Source organism: Balaenoptera physalus, assembly GCF_965194825.1.
Source record: "Balaenoptera physalus genome assembly, chromosome: 11".
Taxonomy (NCBI): Eukaryota; Metazoa; Chordata; class Mammalia; order Artiodactyla; family Balaenopteridae; genus Balaenoptera; species Balaenoptera physalus.
In genome coordinates, this window is record NC_138896.1 from 67363745 (window position 1) to 67383338 (window position 19594).

The 19594-nt window shown below is 38.8% G+C and overlaps 1 protein-coding gene across 4 annotated transcripts in view; it reads right to left on the reverse strand.

Moving 5' to 3' along the window:
• Positions 1-19594, reverse strand: part of WDR48 (WD repeat domain 48) — a 44181-nt gene that overhangs the window by 22227 nt on the left and 2360 nt on the right. For 2 of the 4 annotated variants that reach the window (XM_082413737.1, XM_082413736.1), the window contains exons 2-7: positions 9665-9805; positions 7640-7718; positions 6796-6878; positions 6547-6676; positions 4516-4604; positions 4033-4134 (exon numbers count right to left, since the gene is read on the reverse strand). In XM_082413737.1, coding sequence (XP_082269863.1) covers positions 4033-4134; positions 4516-4604; positions 6547-6676; positions 6796-6878; positions 7640-7718; positions 9665-9805 — 624 coding nt within the window. Of the gene's footprint in view, positions 1-4032; positions 4135-4515; positions 4605-5412; positions 5537-6369; positions 6454-6516; positions 6677-6795; positions 6879-7639; positions 7719-9664; positions 9806-19594 lie in introns of those variants that run through there. The other 2 variants (XM_082413739.1, XM_082413738.1) reach the window with 2 other exon arrangements.

Below are 19594 nucleotides of genomic sequence, written 5' to 3' on the forward strand. Positions count from 1 at the left end.
CCTGGCCGCTTGCTGCATCACCATCCCTTGGGAACATGTTAAACATGTAAATTCCCCGTTCCCATTCCAGACCTAATGAGGCAGAAACTCTGCTGGGGCTCAGCAACCTGTTTTGACAGGCTCTCCAGGTCATTCTGGTATGCCAAGTTTGACAAGCATTGCACTAGGCAAGGAAGCCTTCTGGAGCCCTGGGTCACACCTCTGTTTTGTCCCCCACCTCACGGCTCTGGATTCCTGATGGCCTGCCAGGTCTCCTGGATTCTACTGACAGGAGCCAAAAGCAAAATCCAGGCTTGCCACTCACTCTGTGAGCTTGGATACTTCCCATATGAGCTTCAAGTTCAACATCCATTAATACAAAATGTAGACCCTCAGCATTCAGAGTTAACACTGGCAATTCTGACAATTTCTAAAGGCTCAGGAGTGTCAACTACATAGAAGTTGCAGGTACACAAATCAGGGCTGAGCACACAGACAGTGTGACAGAAACAGGCAGAATCAGCCACCCCACATTCACATTCAGCATGCCTGGTGTTCTCTTCTAGTTACTGTGGTGACCTGAGGAAAGGGATAAAAACTTATTTCTTTGGGGAAAAAAATCACCCTGAGGGGAAAGGAACTGCTGGTGCTGGGAAAGGAACTGTATGAAATTAAGCAGGCAGAGAGCTTCAAAGAAGAGAAGATAGTTGTGGGCTTGGAGACCTGGATAGTGTTTGAACAGATGAGGCCTTCAGGAATATTAAGGATTTACTGGCCTGCTCTGACTTGAAGGGGCCTTCAGACATGTTTAATTAAACAAACACCACACTAACAGACTCCCCCATAAGCTGTCAGGAGCATCAGTGCTTTAGTCTCCAATTCCAACTAGTTCACAAGAGAACCAAGAGACTACCCAATAAAGAAACTGTCAGGAGTAAGGTGGCAAGCAGACCTTCATCACGTGTGTAGGAGCACTGTGGCAGTCTGATGGGGAGAAGGCAGGGAGGAGTTCTCCATTCTAGGAAGAGATGCTACTCTGTGGTGGCAAAGCTGTTAGTAAAGCTTTGATCACTCAGATTCTAGACCATATATCTGCAAGGAATAAGGTCTGACAACTTTAGGAAAAGGAAAGCAAAGATGATATGTTGAAAGTCCTCACAGGCTGGGTGACTTACAGCAGTAAAGAGATACGTTCCAAACCCAGAATGCACAGGTGAAAGTAGATGAGGAAACAAAGAGTATATTAGAGTTCTATATCAACCCTGACATAGAATACAAAATAATCTTTGATGGTAGTCAGTATTCTAAGACTGCTAAAAAGCAGGCTCCCAAATAGACAGCAATCACTTTTAAAGTACTATGCAGGCGAACATCTTTGCAGTATTTGGTAGTATGGTTGAAGGAGGTGGCCATTTTATAGGAATTCTAGTGCCTGATATCCTATAGGAGCTACAGGAGTCATCAAAACATTTCCCACTGCCTCCACCCTTCCACGGGATAAAAATGAAGACCCCTTCATTATGAGGTGGCCTCTGGGATTAGGACAGAATGCCCCAAATGGTTCTGCTAAGTCAGACTTAGGGGAACAGATTCTATAGCCTGATCAGGTGCTCTGTGCTTCTGCCAATGGACATGAGAGGTACCAGTGTATTGGGGCCAGGCTGCTGTTGACCAACACAAAGCGTTTCTGGGATGGTTGCTTACACACAATTGTAATTGCCAATAGAGAGCAGCCCAGTGAGCAAGTCAGGGGCAGGGAGTGACCTAATGCTCAGAGATACCCCCGACCCATGAGCTAGGTTCAGCAGGACTTGTATTACCAAGGAAAACCCTGTGAGTGACACACAAGGAGGTGACTGACTCAGAGCAAGATGGCAGGTTGTCCCAGATCCTCAAGCAATTGCCTGAGCGAGTACAAGGACTGAAAAGTCAGCTGGCTTGGCCCACGAACGTTGGCACAATCAGAACAACTGCCATGGTGCCAGACCTCAGATAGTAAGATTTGCTAAGTATCTTACTATCAATACAATGAAGGAAGTGAGGCAACACGCTGACAGCGATGGGATTCTTTGGCCTATTATACATATCTTATCATAAGTCCCTGACTTATAACGCCAGCAGAGACCCTACATTAGAAGCTTGCAGGGCAGCTCTGCAAGATGCAGTATACACTCTGGTCCAGTACCCGATGGTTACTTCTTCCATGCTGCAAGAGTTTGTGAATCAGTATGTAAAGGTTTCTTTTTCCCTCCTCTCTTTTCTCAGTTGAGTAGTTATTACAGATGTTTTCTTGATCAATTCCCTAATGTAAGGATGCCGTGTTGTTGGTGGCTAAATCTACATTTAGTCTCTCGTTGCCAATAAGGAAAATGGATGAAGGAGGAACTAGAGGACGAATGGTATCTGCTTAATTATTTACTCTAAGGCTGACAGGCAGCTTTTAAAGTAGTACCACATCACCTTCTCTGCTTTCAGTAAGTGGAACTGACTACAGGTGAAGTGCATTTGTAAGTAAATGTGCTACTTAAATCGTCTTAGGTAAAAGCACATTCATAATTGTCTATATAGGAAACAAGGCATGGAGTGTAGTAGACAGGAGGAGATTTACGAAAGTCTGCCAGGCCCACAGCCCATTTCTGGAAACCATCTTGTCTATAACCTCTAGTTAAGCGCAGTCCCATGGAGACCATATGATCTAGTTCAATCCTGGACAAAGCTAACAGAACTAGGCATGCACAACCATCTCAAGTGTAGCCTAGCAGCTACTGCAACAGTGAGTAGCTAACTGTACTGGGCTTTTTTTGGCCACGCCTCACGGCTTGTGGGATCTTAGTTCCCTGACCAGGGATTGAACCTGGGCCCTGGCAGTAAAAGCATGGAGTCCTAACCACTGGGCTGCCACAGAATTCCCCTGTACTGGGCTTTTTAGACTCACATGAAAATGCTGTTATGAAGAAACTCAAGAGCTCTAGAAAATGCCATGGCTTACAGACAAGAATATACTTATTATTTCTACTCTTCTCACCAATTACACTAACTAAATATTATGACTCCCACTTTGCAGATAAGCAAACTAGGGACCAGTACATTCCTCTCCTCAAGGCCACACAATACTTTAATATCAAGATCCTTCCACATCTCCAAAGACCTCCATGGTAATATTCAAGCTTCTCTGCCTGGTTCTGAAAAAATGATTTCTTTCCTTTGGCTAGTTTTTCAAACCTTCCTTTCACCTCTGGAGACAAAGGCTTCTCTAATTCATGTGTGAGGCAACTTCCATGACGTAATTCCACAGGAGTAACAGACCAATGGTGTTTCTCATCTCATCACATTCATACTCTCCCTCTTCTAAACCAATCACAATCAATTCCAATGATCCCTGCCCTATGCAAAAAATGGCAGCAGTACACGGTAGAGGTATGTCATAACATAAAATGGTGCTCAGTTTTTGTTTTTTATTATCTACACTGATGAAAGATCATTTTCCTACTGCTACAGGACAGAATTGTGATATATAATTCACAAATTATGTGGCCAACAGAGTATTAATACATGTTCAAACATTACCAAAATGTTTTTCTTTGAAATGCTGACTCTAAGTACTATGTTAGATAACTAAATCTATAGACCGTATCTACATAGTCAACTGACAAGATTTGCTTGGAAAACAGACCCACTGTGAGGAAATTTTCCACTTACTACACTGCCAGAAAGCATTCAATACCAAAGCTTCCTTCTGCTTTACACAAGGGAACATTTTAAATTATTTCAGCTATACATACCATAACTGCATATACTCACCTGCATTAAAATTATTCTTAGGAAATCCTTCGTTTGGCCTTTATTTAAAAGTTAGGCAAACAGAGAAATTTTGAAATGTGGATTATTATATGTGCAACTGAGTATTTTAAGGATTTAAAAATTAGACCACAGTTTCTAATATGTGTGGCTTTTGGTTCAAACCAACTATGCAACAATATACAGAGTGGGGGAGCTTCTGCTGTATGAAATTTTGACAAGGTCAGTAGGTAAATGTTCATGTGAACTGCATACCTGTGTGCCATCTCTGTTCAACAGCAATGCTTTAACATTATCCGTGTGCCCTTTAAGCTTCATTAGTTTTGCACATGTTCTTGGATCCCATACTCTTAAAACCTGTGAATTTTAACAAAGTATCATACAAATGATCAAATTTAAATAATAGATGACTTCTATAAATCAAATGACAACTATTAAATTCTGAGAAGGAAGTACTACTTCCGCCAACAGACAGTGTCCAAGGCTCCCAACTTTTTTAAGCAGGAGGAAGTCTTTTTAATTTCAAAAAAAGCACAGGCTTCCCCCACTCCACCCTCCGCCTCTGTTACCACACACGACAGTAATTATACAGTTATACTCTTATTTGTTCAAATAAAACCTTATTTTAGTATCCACAAGGCAAAACCGCTGTCTATATATTTTGTAATTACACAGATCAAATTATTTTGGTTTCTTTATTTTCTAGTGTTAAAATATACCCTTTAAGTTTCCCCTTACCTTCTCAGTGGACCCTGATACAATGATTGTTCCCAGTTGATTCATTGCCAGGCTATAAATGGAATCTTTGTTCCCACTTAAAGAAGAAGCTATTAAGGATAAATGGAGCTATATGTTAAAATCATCAGCTGTTTAATAACTAGTTAGCACAAACTGCAAGTTTAATTATTCGATTTAGAAAATCTTATCTTTATGAGTACTCTAAGGAAAAGAAATCCCTATAATGGAAATAATTCTAAATCATAATATTGTTAACAAAATTTACATCTCTTCTGGATTTGAGCATACACAAGTGCTCAGTAAGTATCTGCTAAATTGAATTGCACTGCCATTTAAGAAACTATCTGCATAAGTAATGTATTTTCAAAGATGCACATGTGCCAATAAAAATGAAAACTATGGCTAAATTCATTATTTATAAGAAAACACAAATCAAAACAAAAATACAATTTTCACCTACCAAACAGATAAAAAACAAGGCAATACTTAATTCTCAAAAAATACAGTTAAAATGGCACCCTCATACATTACTTGTGGAATGATAATTTGGTACAACTCTTCTAGAAGGAAATTAGACAATGTGTAGCAAGAATCATATTCATGCCCTTTGATTCAGAACTCAATACCACTGAAGTATGTATATAAAACTGTCTATACAGTATGATTCCAACTGTACAACAAAGAATAAATTTAAACACACACTGAGATGCTGTGAGTAAAGGAGTAAATACATGTAAAGTATTTAGAAAAGTAACTGCTTGTATTAAATGCTCAATAAATGTTAGCTATTTTTATTATCTCCATAATTATAAAAAACTTATTTGATATCCTCTCTAAACAATTCTAAGCAAGACATATCTGTTGCAGAATCTATAACCACTAAGCCTCGTCTCTGACCTTGGGACAATCCTGCTTTTTTTGCTTCATTCCTTCTTGTTAGTGTCTCTTTCAGGCAGCCCTTACATCTAGAGAGAGCTAAATGATGTATTATGACAGCCCCCAGCAGGGACCAGCTGCTGAATCCCTGAGATGGTGTACAGGTGAAAAATCACGGAGAACAAGGGAAGAACAGTGTTTAGACCTTCACATATTTTCTGAGAAAAAGGGCAAAATAATATTTAAGAAATTATAAACACCAGTCTCCCAACCTACCCTTCTTGGCACACACTAGATTATATTAGAACTGTTAGTTATATCAACATGAGTATTCTACAGTCATGACAAATTGGACCTGTTATGTAGGAATCTAGATAGTTCAGGCCCATATCCTGAACACAGACCTTCTAGGCCAGGCTTAGCCGTAAATGTGCTCTCAGGAATCCCTACTGACACCTGGCCTGGAGAACTCTTATTGGTTGGGCCAAGTGTGAGCTGAGTTTCAAGTCTAGACCTGTCTGGATCTGACTGGGTAACTGAGATCTCTTAGTTGATGAGGCATCCATGCTACTAACCTGCTGTGAATGTCTCTGAATTGCCTCTAGATGCTAGGTTAGCCTTCCTGAACTCTTCTGTTCAGGAAGAGTTGGCTGGATTCTTTAGGGCTGCTCTGAAAGGGTCCCACAATATTGGCACTAAAAACCTTTCTTTCCTTTGGGTATTTTCCAAGTTGGCCATTAACTCAAAGGCTCTTAGTATATAGTAACACTTTTAAAAGTCAAAAACTGCCTACTTTTTGCCAGGTAATCACCACCTCCATCAATAATATCTGCCTAGAGTGTGGCTTTGGCCCAGGTGCAGCTGGGATATACAAAGTAATAAGACAGGCACTTCTGCCCTGTGGAAGCTTACACTTCAGCTAAGGAGCTGACACACGCACATGTACAAAAATAACCAGGTTACACCTGGAGAAGTTACCATTTTTATATTGCAGTGAGGAACTAGTTCCTTGTTGTTTAATCATACTCTTGGGGGCTAGAATGCTGTAGGTAGAACCACTGTCTTGATGCAAACTTATCAAACTTGTTTTATACACCATTCTTTATTTATGTCAATTTGGATCACTTTCAAAGAAATTTTTTTCAAACACCTTACTTGTGACAGTGTTATTTGAGGCAGTCAATGCTGTTAGAGTATTCACATCCCAAAGGAATATTTGTCGGTCCAACCCAGCCGATGCTACCAGTTCTTTATCCTTGGCATATGCTAAGGCTTTTACATAATCCTGCAACAAAATACACATACTCTGATCTACTCTGTAGATCAATAAGCAAATGAGCCACATGAAGTACTGATATCTCAGTATTACACTAAAGACATTGAAAATTGTGTTAGTTGTTTTACCTTATGTGTCCTTAATGTTGACATGCAAAATCCCTTATGTGCATTCCATACTTTTACTGTTGTATCAGAAGAAGCAGATATTACTAGAAGAAGCAAAGAATTAAACCCCTTAGTAATGTGACTTAACACCATTTTAAAGAATTAACGTAAAACAATGTAACATTGTCTCAAACGTTCACACATACATACAAAATGTTCATACATAAATATCTGAATATTTATGTATATTGAATATTTATAATATTCCTAACATTAATTCAAACATCTTAATATTCATACACACATACACATATACATATATATCTGAAAGCTCTTTCTAGAACCTATTGTATTTTGTCTCAAATATTTTTTTAGATAGGAAAGACAAACTTTTTTTAATGTTTCAGTTGAAGGCACAACTAATTTGATTATGAAAAGTTTCTCTAACACAGATTGCAAAACCAAGAAATGGATCTTACCATAATGAAAACAAAAAGAGATATTAATAAGGTTAAAAGAAGAATACATGTTGTATGAGTCTATTTATATACAATGACAATGCAGGCAAACTAATCAATAGTGCTTATAAGACATGAGAGCAGTTACCTTGGGACAAGGGGTAGTGACTGAAAGGGTGGGACAAGGGGTAGTGACTGAAAGGGTGGCATAAGGGGGCTTCTGGTAATCTGTTTCTTGATATGGATGTTCACCTTGTAAAATTTTAATGAGCTGTACTCTCAAGGTGTGTGTGCTTTTCTGTATGTATGTTATACTTCAATAAAAAGGCTTACATTAAAAAAAAAGAAAAATATATCAAATTGAATTAAAATCTTCCAGCAGCCCAATAATTCAAAGAAATACTTACATGTTTTCCCATTACAACAGAGTACAATGTCATTTACCCAATCGGTATGGTGTTCCATAGATGCTATATATGGATCTTGCTGAAATTAAAAGAAAAATCATAAAAATGTCTTTAGTCTATATTAGAGGATAAAATATATCACAAACTATAGATATGTTTATATTCTTCAATTAATGTGACACACTGCTCTAAGGTCTTAAAATTGACAACTGAATTCAGAGTAGAATTTCATCAAACAATTGATGCTTCCATATGACAGATATAAACAGAACTTTTGTTTCAGGACAGTTTTATTACTGATGAAAGTCTAGGTTTCCAGGAAAAATGCTTAATTTTTATGCCCTGAGTTAGTGAAGGCAACAAGATCTGGGCTAGGCACTGTGTGTGACACGAGCGCAATAGGAAGGGGTTCACTAGAAAGGACAGGACATGAACAAATCTGCGGGCTGGGGGGATCTGACTCAGTAGTGGTGAAGGCTCAAAGCAGACAGCAGGGACAGAAAGGAAGCTGATGAGAGTGGTGAGAAGCGTAGCCGGACTGCAGAGGGGGATGCACGCTTCTGCTCTTAGCTTCCTACTGCTGTTTTTACCTGTGGACTAAACATTTTGTCAAAGTATCTACAGTCCTTCAGAGAAGAAATGGAAGCCAAGGGCTAAAGGATCATCATTTCAATTCAGTAACTCAAGATTTTTCTATTCCTCTCACTTGGTTTAATCACCAGGAGAGGCCTTTTAAAGAAGAGTATTTGGCTATATCCTACACCTAAGACAGGCAAGTTCAAGATGATTCATGGGCAAAAAGAATAGCTCTCTACAAGTCTAGTTGAGAAATGATGCTATTCAATCTTGTCATAAAAATGAGGACCAGAAAGTGATGTCTGAGGGCAGGATAGGCAGCTTTCTAATTCTTCCAGGCTAGTTCTTGTTTTCTCCTTAATTTGTTTGAAATACTGTAAATTTCCAGGAAAGTGACATTCCAATTCAAATATAAGTTCCAAAAAGCATTTCAGAGCCATAGTTTTCTTACTTTCCATGTTTTTAACATTGGGCCACCACTGTTTCCACTGGTTAAAGAATTCAAAGCCCACTGGACCAAAGTCCATTTAAAGAAACTATCCAGGAACCGTGCAAAGTAGTGGTTCCTTTTCGGATGGAACATCAGACTTGTAGAGCTTGCTAAAAGACACAGACTTTTAAAATGACAAGGTCTAACATCAGGGTTTCAGGGTTAGATTGCGTTCTAACTCTCTGTCATGAACTAGCTACTTAACCATGGGTTTCTCTGAGTCCGTTTTCCCATCTATGAAAATGGATCTTAATATCTGCCTTGAAGGATTATTAAAACCATATTGGATACGAAAGTGCTAAGTGTCTGGTACATAGCTAGGAGTTCAAGAAATGCTCCTTCTTCTTCCCTGAATCTTCCTTTCTATGTCATTCATAATACAGGCATTCAAACAAAATACAAAAAGAGCTCCTTTCCATTTGACCGGGGATTTATCTTCACATATCATTAAGTCCTGCTCCTGTTTTCATATTTTTACACCAACTTTATACTATATAATAAGGCCCTATGGGTTTTGCGGGCACCCTAATCACTTTTAAATGAAGAGATCAAATACTTGTTCAAGGTTAATTATAAATGTAAAAGCATATTCAATCTTTTTTTAGTAACACTGAAAAGGGATGCAAGAAAGCTTTTTGGGAACATATTTAAAACAGAAAAATAAATTGTTGAAAAGAAGCTCCCTACCAGACAAATCTCTTTGTTCCTTTGCAGTAAAGGGCTCTTATCACAAACCTAGTTTATAGAGTCCCTGCCTTAGCTAAAACACTTCTGAAACTCCCCTGGGGTGTTTTTCTCAGAAGCTGACTGAATTCTGGTTGCAGTGTCTTTATTTATAGAGTGTACCAAATAACTCAGTGCTCAAAGAGATTAAATCTGAAACTGTGAAAGGCACCATATTAGACAGACCAAAACTTACTGAGTATAGATTTAAAATATAAACTCAATCCCTGACTTACCTTGTGCTGATTGACACTCCATATTCTTATGATGGAGTCTCGACCTGCCGTGAAAAGTCTGTTTAGTGCTGGGTCCAGCTGCAGGGCATTGACCCCATTTCGGTTGTACTTCTCCACTTCATCTCGAATAACATAGGAAACCTGACAAATATGTCAAGATTGGCTGTTTATGAAGTTACAAAACATGTGATAATAAAAATGTAGCCTTCTAGTGGCCAATCTGAAATTCAAAATCCCATGTTTTCTAATATAAAACTTATTTCCCAATCCAATAAAAACTTTATTTTACTCTATAGAGACTGAAGGGCTGAGGAGAGAAGAGTGACATTAATAATAGCGTAGACCAAGATAAGCAAGTTTGAGGCTAAACCACTGCAAATATCTCCTAACTGGACTTTCTCTCCTACCCTTGTTTGTCTTTAATCCATTATTCACAAAGCAGCTGGATGAATCTTTAAAACATAAATAGAAATATCTTTTAAAAACGTAAATAGGAATATCGCTCCCTGTTCAAAAACCCCTCTGGCTGCTTACTCCACTAGACTCAGGATTGGATCTGGACTCCTCAAGCGCCTCTCCTGCCCCTCATCCTTGCTCACTGCTCCCACTCCTTGCACACACTGTGCCTCCAGACGGGCACATGTGCTGGTCCCCTCTCTCTAGAAGCTCTTCCTCCCACTCTGTCTGGCTAACTCCTACTGCAGTCTTTAGATTTCTGTTGAAATGATGTTTCCTCAAAAAGACCTTCTCTGACCTGCTAAGTAAAATGAGGTTTTGCCCTCCAATAACACACTAAACTTTTCTTTCAGAGAACTTTTCCCTACTCTGTTATGGTTGGTAACTTCTGTCTGCTCCATGAGAAAACTCAAGAGAATCAACCAAAAGCAATTACAATTAAGAAAAACTCAACAAGCTGGCTGGCAGCCAAAAGCAAAACTTTTCTGTTCTAATGAAATAACCAGTTAAGATATAATGGGGGGAGGGGGACCCTATTTACAATAGCAACAAAAATAAATATCTAGAAATTCATTTTGCAAAGGAGATACATAATCAACAGGACAAGGTACATAAAAGAAAACTTGAATAAAGGAGACATACCATATTAGTACAGGAAGTAGTACAGGAAGGTAGTACAGGAAGATTCAAAATAAACAATTTTTTCCTAACTTTGTGATTTTAACCCAACTGTGGTCAGAGTCTCACTGGATTTCTTTCTAGAAGTTGACAAAATATATACCAATAGTACAGTGTTTTGAGGGGACTACCCAGTCACTTTTTTAAATGAAAGGATATTCTTTAAAGATCTTAAAAGGTATTATAAAGCTACCAGAATTACAAAGGAGGACCACAATAGGAATATATAAAAGGATCAATGAAACAAAACAAAATTCAGAAACATATTTTCCCATTATACATTTTTTATTTTGATATAAACAGATTTTGAAACAATGAGGGCATGATAAATTATTTAATAAATTATCTAGGAACATCTAGTGATTCTATTGCAAAAAATAATATCCTCTCTCCAAATCTTAAACCAAAGTGAATTTTCATATGGACTAAAGATTGAAATTTAATAACCTAATCATGAAAATACTTGCAAGTATTTACATAGTCTCTACATAGAGAAGGCTCTGGTAACGTGACAAGAAAGACCACAATCTTTGCAAAAGAAAAGGGCAATGCTGATCCGACCAAACACAAGCCAAAACTTTCTACACATACACAAATGTTCACAGCAGCATTATTCACAATAGCCAAAAAATGGAAACAACTCAAATGTCCATCAACTGAAAAATCCGCAGACAGTAGATTAATGGTTTCCAGGGACTTGGGGGAGAGGAGAATGGGGAATGACTACTATGGTGTACAGGATTTCTTTTTGGGGGTGATGAAGATGTTCTGGAATTAGGTGGTCAATGCACTTTGCGAATATATTAAGAATCACTGAGTTGTATACTTTAAAAAGGTAAATTTATGTGAATTTTATCTCATTAAAGCTGTTATTTAAAACGAAGCAAACTTCTGAATGTCAAAAAAATAACATGAGCAAGGTTACAAGGCAAACACCTAACTGGGGAAAAAATGAATACAAAAGACAAAAGTTTACTCTTGACAACATACAAAGATTCCTTAGATAACAATAAGAAAAAGTCAACCTCTCCAACAGAAAGAGGAACAGAGATCACGAAGAGGAAATTTTTTTAAAAGAAAAGAAAATGGCCAACAAACACATAAATAATAAAAGATGTGAAAAGCGCCAAGGTTGTATACACAAAGACAAGGATGTTGTTTTAACCCGGCCTTTCGGTGCAAGTAACTGTAACTGAAATCTACTCAAACAAGCTTAAATTTTTTTAAAAATGGAGAATTTAAGATGAGAATTTAACAAGGATATCTAACAGAGCTCAAGGGCAGGAAATTCAATCATGACTCATAAGAGACATTTTAAAAATAAAATCATGGCACTTCTCTACTGAAGCTTTTCACTGCACTTAAAGTCAAGTCCAAATTCCTCACATGCATTGGTTCTACCCTGCAAACTCACACTCACCTCAAACTAACTTCCCCTATGCTCTTTGATGGCAGTCGCACTAAACTCCTTCCTGTTCCTCAAACACATCAAGTTCTTTCCCATCCTAGGACCTTCAGATTTACTTTTCCCTGTGCCAAGAAGATTCCTCACCTCTCCAATCCCCACAAGAATACTATTCTCCCAGCTTTCATTTTGGCTGACTAACCCTCACCCTCATCCTCCAGGTCTTAGCAGAAAAGTAATCTCCTCTAAAAGGCCTTCCCTAATCTCCTTCCCCTATCACCTCCCCTACTCCATTTCTTCTACAGTTCTTACCACACTGCATATTTATCTTTTTTGCTATATCTTCTCCATTAGAATAAAAGCTGCAAGAGGGCAAGGAACTTGTCTGCCTTGTTCCTCCCACCACAGTATCCTTATTATAGTATCTGGCATATAAAAGACATCTCATAAATATTTTTTGCATGAATCAGATACTGAAAAACCATCAGGAAACAAGCTGGCTTCAATGTTAGTTTCAGTCTCTCTTAATGCCTCTTCCTCTGGGGCTTCAAGTCTCCTTATCAGCTTTTCTCAGTACATTTCTTATTTAACGAAGATGAGGTAGCATATATGAATCTTGATTTTCAAATTCTGGGAGATGATCTGATTGGCCCAGTAGGAAAGGGTCAGAGAATAACAACATGATTGTCAGTCCTCATTCCAGGTGGCAAGGAATTCTTAGCAAAACAAGTTTGGACCAATCTCTTTAAGGGCATCTATTACAGATGTGTGATTAAAAACAGCAAATAACTAGAAGTATCCTACCTAGTTGGGTAAATTTTGGCACACACATCTGTAAAAGAGAATACTATTTAATCATTAAAAATGTTGGTGTAACTCTAGACTGATTAATATGGGAAGAAACCCAGGGTATACTTAAGTGAAGTATGCGTGGTCTAACACAGTAGTGTATAATAATCATTACTGTAAAAATGCTGCATAATATTAAATATACATATATTTAAAAATAAACACACAAATTTAGAAGGATATACATGTATAAAACTACCAGTAGTTATTCCTGAGTGATGGAATTATGGTGACTGTCACTCACTCATGCCTTTTTAATACAGTATGAATGTTTTATAATAGACATATATTACTTAGTTTTTTGAATTTATAATTTACTTCTTATGCAACTAATTCTTGCCTGTATTCAGAAAATCAAATAGTACTGAAAGACAATAATGAAAAACCATCTCCCTACTGTCTGGTTAAGACTCCCCATACCCAGTCTTAATCCTTAGAGGTAATTAATTTCAACTCTCGGTTGTTTCTATTAGATAGCTACTGCATTTCTCGAAATATTGTGCTTATCCTTATCCATTTTAGACATCGCCTATTTACTCAAGCTATGGTAGGTTAGGATGTAGCTCTGAAACTTCCCTCAGTAATTCTTCCCTCTACTCTTCTGATATCGATAGATCTATCACTGTTTTTGGTTGATTAAATAATCAGTGCTACACTGTTGGACTGTAATTGCTATCTACTGACTAGCCAAGTACTATATTATGAATACATTTCCTTCCTCAGAGAGCTCTTCATTTTCCCTAGAGTTCCTTCTTTCCTTCAATGGCTCCCTCTACTTTAACTCCGATTTTCTTGAATTACTGCAGCATATTAGATAGTCCAGCAAGAACCCACCTCCAACCCCCACTTTCCCACAAGGCTTCCCCCTCAGAATCCCCCACATTCTCACTCTAATCTGGGCTGGCTGCCCTCTCAGTCTGCTGGCACAGTTGTCACCTTCGGTGCTTCCCTTTACTGCTTTTCTGGGTTAGAGCCACTGTTTCCTGAATTCCAATGTCTCTTTTCCTTGTTCACTTCCCAGTTTGGCAGAAGTACATCCCCAGGACCTTAAGAAACTAACATAGAAAAAGGTACACGGGAAGTGACTTAGCTGTTGCATGTCTGAAAAGGTCATTACCTTTACACTTGATTTGGCAGGATAAAGAAGTCCATGTAGAAAAAAACTCAGCTTTTGAAAGCACTACTCTAACTTTCTCTAGTATCCAGTGCTGCCACTGAATTCAATGCCAATTCTGTTTCACTCAACTTTAAGGTGATCCCATTTTTATTCTCTCCTGCACCACAACCTACACAGCCCAAGATTTTAGGATCTTCTCTTTTTACTTGGTGGGGTATTTTTTGGGGGGGTTCTTTATCATGATAATTTTTGGTCATTTTTTTTTTTTTTAATTAATAGCTACTTTATTTATTTATTTATTTTTAGCTGTGTTGGGTCTTCGTTTCGTGCGAGGGCTTTCTCTAGTTGCGGCAAGCGGGGGCCACTCTTCATCGCGGTGCGCGGGCCTCTCACTATCGCGGCCCCTCCCGTTGCAGGGCACAGGCTCCAGACGCGCAGGCTCAGCAGTTGTGGCTCACGGGCCCAGTTGCTCCGTGGCATGTGGGATCTTCCCAGACCAGGGCTCGAACCCGTGTCCCCTGCATTAGCAGGCAGATTCTCAACCACTGCGCCACCAGGGAAGCCCAATTTTTGGTCATTTTATCATTAATTTTGCTGTGCACTTTGAAAGCCCTTTCAATCTAGAAACTTTCAGCTCTGGGAAATCTTACATCAATTCATTAATAACTATCTCTGTTTTCTTTGCTCCTTCTTAAACTCTCATCAGTCAGATGTTGGAACTTTCAAACTGATCCTTCATCTTTTATGCATTCTATACTATCTATCTCTTTTTGCTTACTTTTGTAAGACTTCCTTTATTATTTCATAACTCTATTAATTTTTTTTGTAAATTTTAGTATGATGGACAAAATAGGAACAATAACTTCAATAAGAAAATGGCTAGGTCAATTATGGTCCATCCATTCTATGTAGTCATTAAAGAATAAATTACATACAATGATATATTCCAAGACATATCACATTAAAAACTTGTTAAAGAAACAAAAATTGGCTGTAGACAGAAGAAAAATAGGATTCAAGTCTTTCAACAAACACTGATTAAGCATCCACCAGTTGCCAGGCTCTATTCTAAATGCTGAGGATACAGTAGTGAGCACAGAAGCCCTCCTGGAGCTTTCATTCTAGTGGGGGAAAGACAGTAAGTGAAGTTTTTTTTCTCAAGATATAGGCAAGCTTTGCAGGCAGAAGAGATGGAAGTAAAAAGAAGAGTAGGAGGTGCTGGACACAGAAGCAATAAATGAGTGAACAAAGTCCTGGAAAAACTTCGTTTAGGCAAAGTCAAGAGTACAGGCAAAGGCAGAGAAGATGAGGACTCATCTCTGCCTTGATTTGCTTAAAAAAAAAAAGGGGGGGGGGAGGAAGAGAAGGTACTATAAGGACTCTGCAAGGGATGGGAAGCCAGAAGCCAGACCTTCAGTAGGAAGTATGCATTTGGAAGAGACAATTAAAGGGACTCTGACAGGGAGAAAAATGACAGGGTATTCCCCCAGCAGCAATATCCAGTTAGGTTATGCTAGGAAAGCCTGCTCCCAAGCTCATTCAGGTTGGTGGCTGAATTCAGCTCCCTGTAGTTGTAGGCCCGAGGGCCCTGTTTCCTTGCTGGCTTTCAGCCAGGGCTTCATCCTTGCTCCTGGAGGCTGCCTGAAATCCTCATGCTTTCTATGTGCCTTCTCCTGCAACAGGAGGGCCCCCCTCATGTCTCACATTTTTCTGACTTTGTCCTCCAGCGGAGAAAGTTCTCTGCTTTTTAAGGGCTCACATGATTAGATTGGGCCCACTGGGATAATCCAGGATAATCCTCCTATTTTAAGGTCTGTAACGTTAATTATATCTGCAAAATCCTTTTTATCATATAACCACAAAATATGCATAAATTCCAGGGATTAGGGCATGGACATTTGGCAGTGGCGGGGGCGGGCATTCTGCCTACCACAGTAACAATTTTTTGTATGAAAACAAATATGGATATATTACAGAATGAGTACAAAATCACAATATTTTTAAGAAAAGAAAGGAGACTTAAAAGCATTTCAGGCTCACAAAGAGGACACTCTGGGCTATTCCCCCAGGCTTCCCTGAGGTGTGCATTAACTCATTTCCACTTGGATGTCTAATAGACATCTTAATCACGGCATGTCCCAAACTGAGCTCCTGACAGTCCTCTCCAAATGAGCTTTTCCTGTCTTCCTCATTGATGATGTTAATGGCAACTCCGTTCTTCCAGTTGCTCAGGCCCAAAACCTTAGTGCCAGCCTTACTTCAACTTCTCTCATCTCACATCCTGTCAGCAAGTTCTGTCATCCAGAATTCAACCAATTTTCACCACCTTGGGTGGAGCCACTACCACATAGCACCTGGATTTCTTAAATAGCTACTGGTCTCTCTGCTCTGCCCTTGCTCACCTGCAATCAGGTGATCCTGAGAAAACACATTTCTTCTGCACAAAATCCACCAAATGCTTCCTGCCTCACTCAGGAGTAAAAGCCAAAGCCCTACTATGGCCTGTACTGCTCTACATGATTTGGCCTGCAGTTACCTCTCTGATTTCAGCTCCTACTCCCTTCCCCTCACTCACTCCATGGCAACCACAATGGCAACTTTATTATTCCACAAATAGGCCAGGTACATTCCCACCTCAGGACCTTTGTGTTTGATATTCTCACTGGAATGCTCTTCCCCCAAGTAGCAATCTCATTTCTCTTAGATTCTTACTCAAAAGTCAGCTTCTGAGCAAGGCTTTCTCTGACCACCACAAAAAAAATTTCACTTTCCCTCCTCTGCTGCTTATCATTAATCATTTTTTGACATTTAAAGGTTATTTTTCCCCCAACATCGTATCATGAAAAATTCAGAGAACATATAAACGTTGGAAGAATTATACAGCAACATCCATATATCCATATGGATATATTCTACAATGAACATTTTCTATCCATTTGAACATACCCATCCATTTGATCCATATCATTTTTCAATGGCTTTCAAATTAAGTTGCGCATCATTAATAATATTTCCTCCTAAGTACTTCAGCATGTATATCATTGACCAGAGTTCATTATTTATTTATGGCTCCTTTTTCAAAGGTAAGATTTACATTCAGTGAAATGTACACGTCTTAAGTATACATAGATACGTCTGACAAATTAATACACCTGTGTAATACAAAATTCTACCAAGATATATACATCACCACCCTAGAAAGTTCCCTCATCCTCTTCCCAACCTCTACACCCCACCCCCAGACAATCTAGAACTGACCCTTTTCACCATAGATTACTTTTGCCTGTTCTGTAACACCTTATAAAGGGAACCACACAGCTCTTTTCTGTAAGGCTACTTCTAGCTCTCAGGTTACATCAGGCTAAATTTGGCCAAGAAAAATTGGCCAAATATGAATAATTCTTACATGTGTTTTTCCTGTTCAATCTCGTGGACCATGACTTTCTGCTTGTACCTATGTTTCGAGAGTGCTGATTTTAAAAAGTATTCTAAAAAGCAGTCTTGCAAATAAAAATAGGACACTTTCTAGCCTGACTTCTCTTAGTCAGGGGTTAGTAAAAAACTTCTACAGAGGTTAGTAAAAAACCACCCAAGGGCCAAATCCAGGCCAAAGTCTGTTTTGTAAACAAAGTTTTAATGGAACACAGCCACACCTATTCATTTGGGTACTGTCCTATTGCTGGTTCCACGTTATAATGGCAGAGTTGAGTGGTTACCAAACAGGAGAATGGCCTGCAAAGCCTAAAATATTAACACCTGGCCCTTTAGAGAAAAAGTTTACTGACCCCTGTTCTACTGGATATCATATTGGCACCGAATTTTTTATTACCCATCCTATAAAAAAAGTAACTCACCTTGGACATATGGCTAATTTATAAGGGTCTTTCCTTGAGAAACCAGGATTTGGCATCATCCTACTGCTACCTTAAGAAAGTCCTGAAGATTAAACAACCCAGAATTGGGGCTCAGAATGAGGAGTAAAGACCACGCTGAGCTCTGACTAGGTCTAGAATAACTAAATATTTGGCAGGGAAAGGGGATTAGTACTGGTAGAATAGACATTTGTTGGTTGCCTCTATACTCCCCACTGCTCCCCAATATCTTCCTCAAGGCAAGCAAATGCCAGAAGAAATTGTGTAGGGACTATTTAAGAGACTGTTACCATGGATAGTATGGGGAAAGGATTTGAGATCTAGAACAGGTGCAGCCACCATGCCACCAAGAGGGAAGACCTAGATCTAGGAGTTTGGGAATAGGAGAGGACAACCTGGAGGCAGCCCAATAGTAAAGGTGACTTTACATCACTCCTCAGGGTACAGAGTCACAGTGAATCTGCTGGTTCAAGATTTGCATGAAGCTAGCACCACCTCTTGAGTTATCATTTATATGAGCCAATACATATGTTTATTGTGTGAACCTGGTTATGTTGGATTTGGGGTCATTTCCAACCAAAAGAATCATCTTGTTATGAAAGACCAAGTATTTACACTCTTGAAACAACACTGAGTACTAGGGCATGGTTATTGCTCCTAAACCAGGAACACTAGTGACTTTTGTCCAACCTCATTCCAAGAGTTCTGAAGCAAGTAAGGAAAAGAGGCCACAGCTGAAGGAAAGATGGAGACAGACAGCCAACCAACAGACCCACATTGTTGGAAAATCATAACATTAAAGGGATTGCCAGGGACTGAAAAGACTTGCTTTGATATCGTGATTACCAGGAGAGAGCTGCATCATATATCTAAATTCACACATTTGTCTGATCATGTTTCGGACAATCACAAATCCACCCCTCCTCCTCATACTCACCTCCAGTCTCCTGAGAAGTTGAAGATGGTAGGACATGTGCTCATTCTTCATTATGTCTATAATTAATAAGTAGTATGCTTGGACCCTTCTCCACTGGTTATTTATCAATATTATGAGTCTCAACGGTTCTTTCTGGCCTACTATTTGATAACGGAGCTCAGGGCTACTGCCTCTTGGTACAAGAAACAGACAGCCAAGAGGCAAAATAAATTTCTGTAGCCATTTATATTTTTTCCAAAATGGAAAGATTTTTTTTTTAATTTATAAGAGCAAAGAATGTTGTAAAAAGTTAAAAAATATAAAGATTCATATATTTTAAAGTAAAAGATATTCTGTTTCCCACCTTACCAATAATCACATAATGTAATACTCCAGAGATAATCACTGTTGATATCCTTCCAGACTTTGAAAATGCCTTATTTCCTTTGTGGAAATGGGACCATGCTATGTTGATTTCCTATTTTGACTTCTGGACACGTTTCCTTTTTAATAATATAAATCTAGCTTATCTTTTAATTGCAAACTAATCTACTATATGAATGTACCTAACTTATCTGCCAATTGACTACTGATAAACATTTAGATTTTTGTTTTTCACAATGACAGCATTCCTATA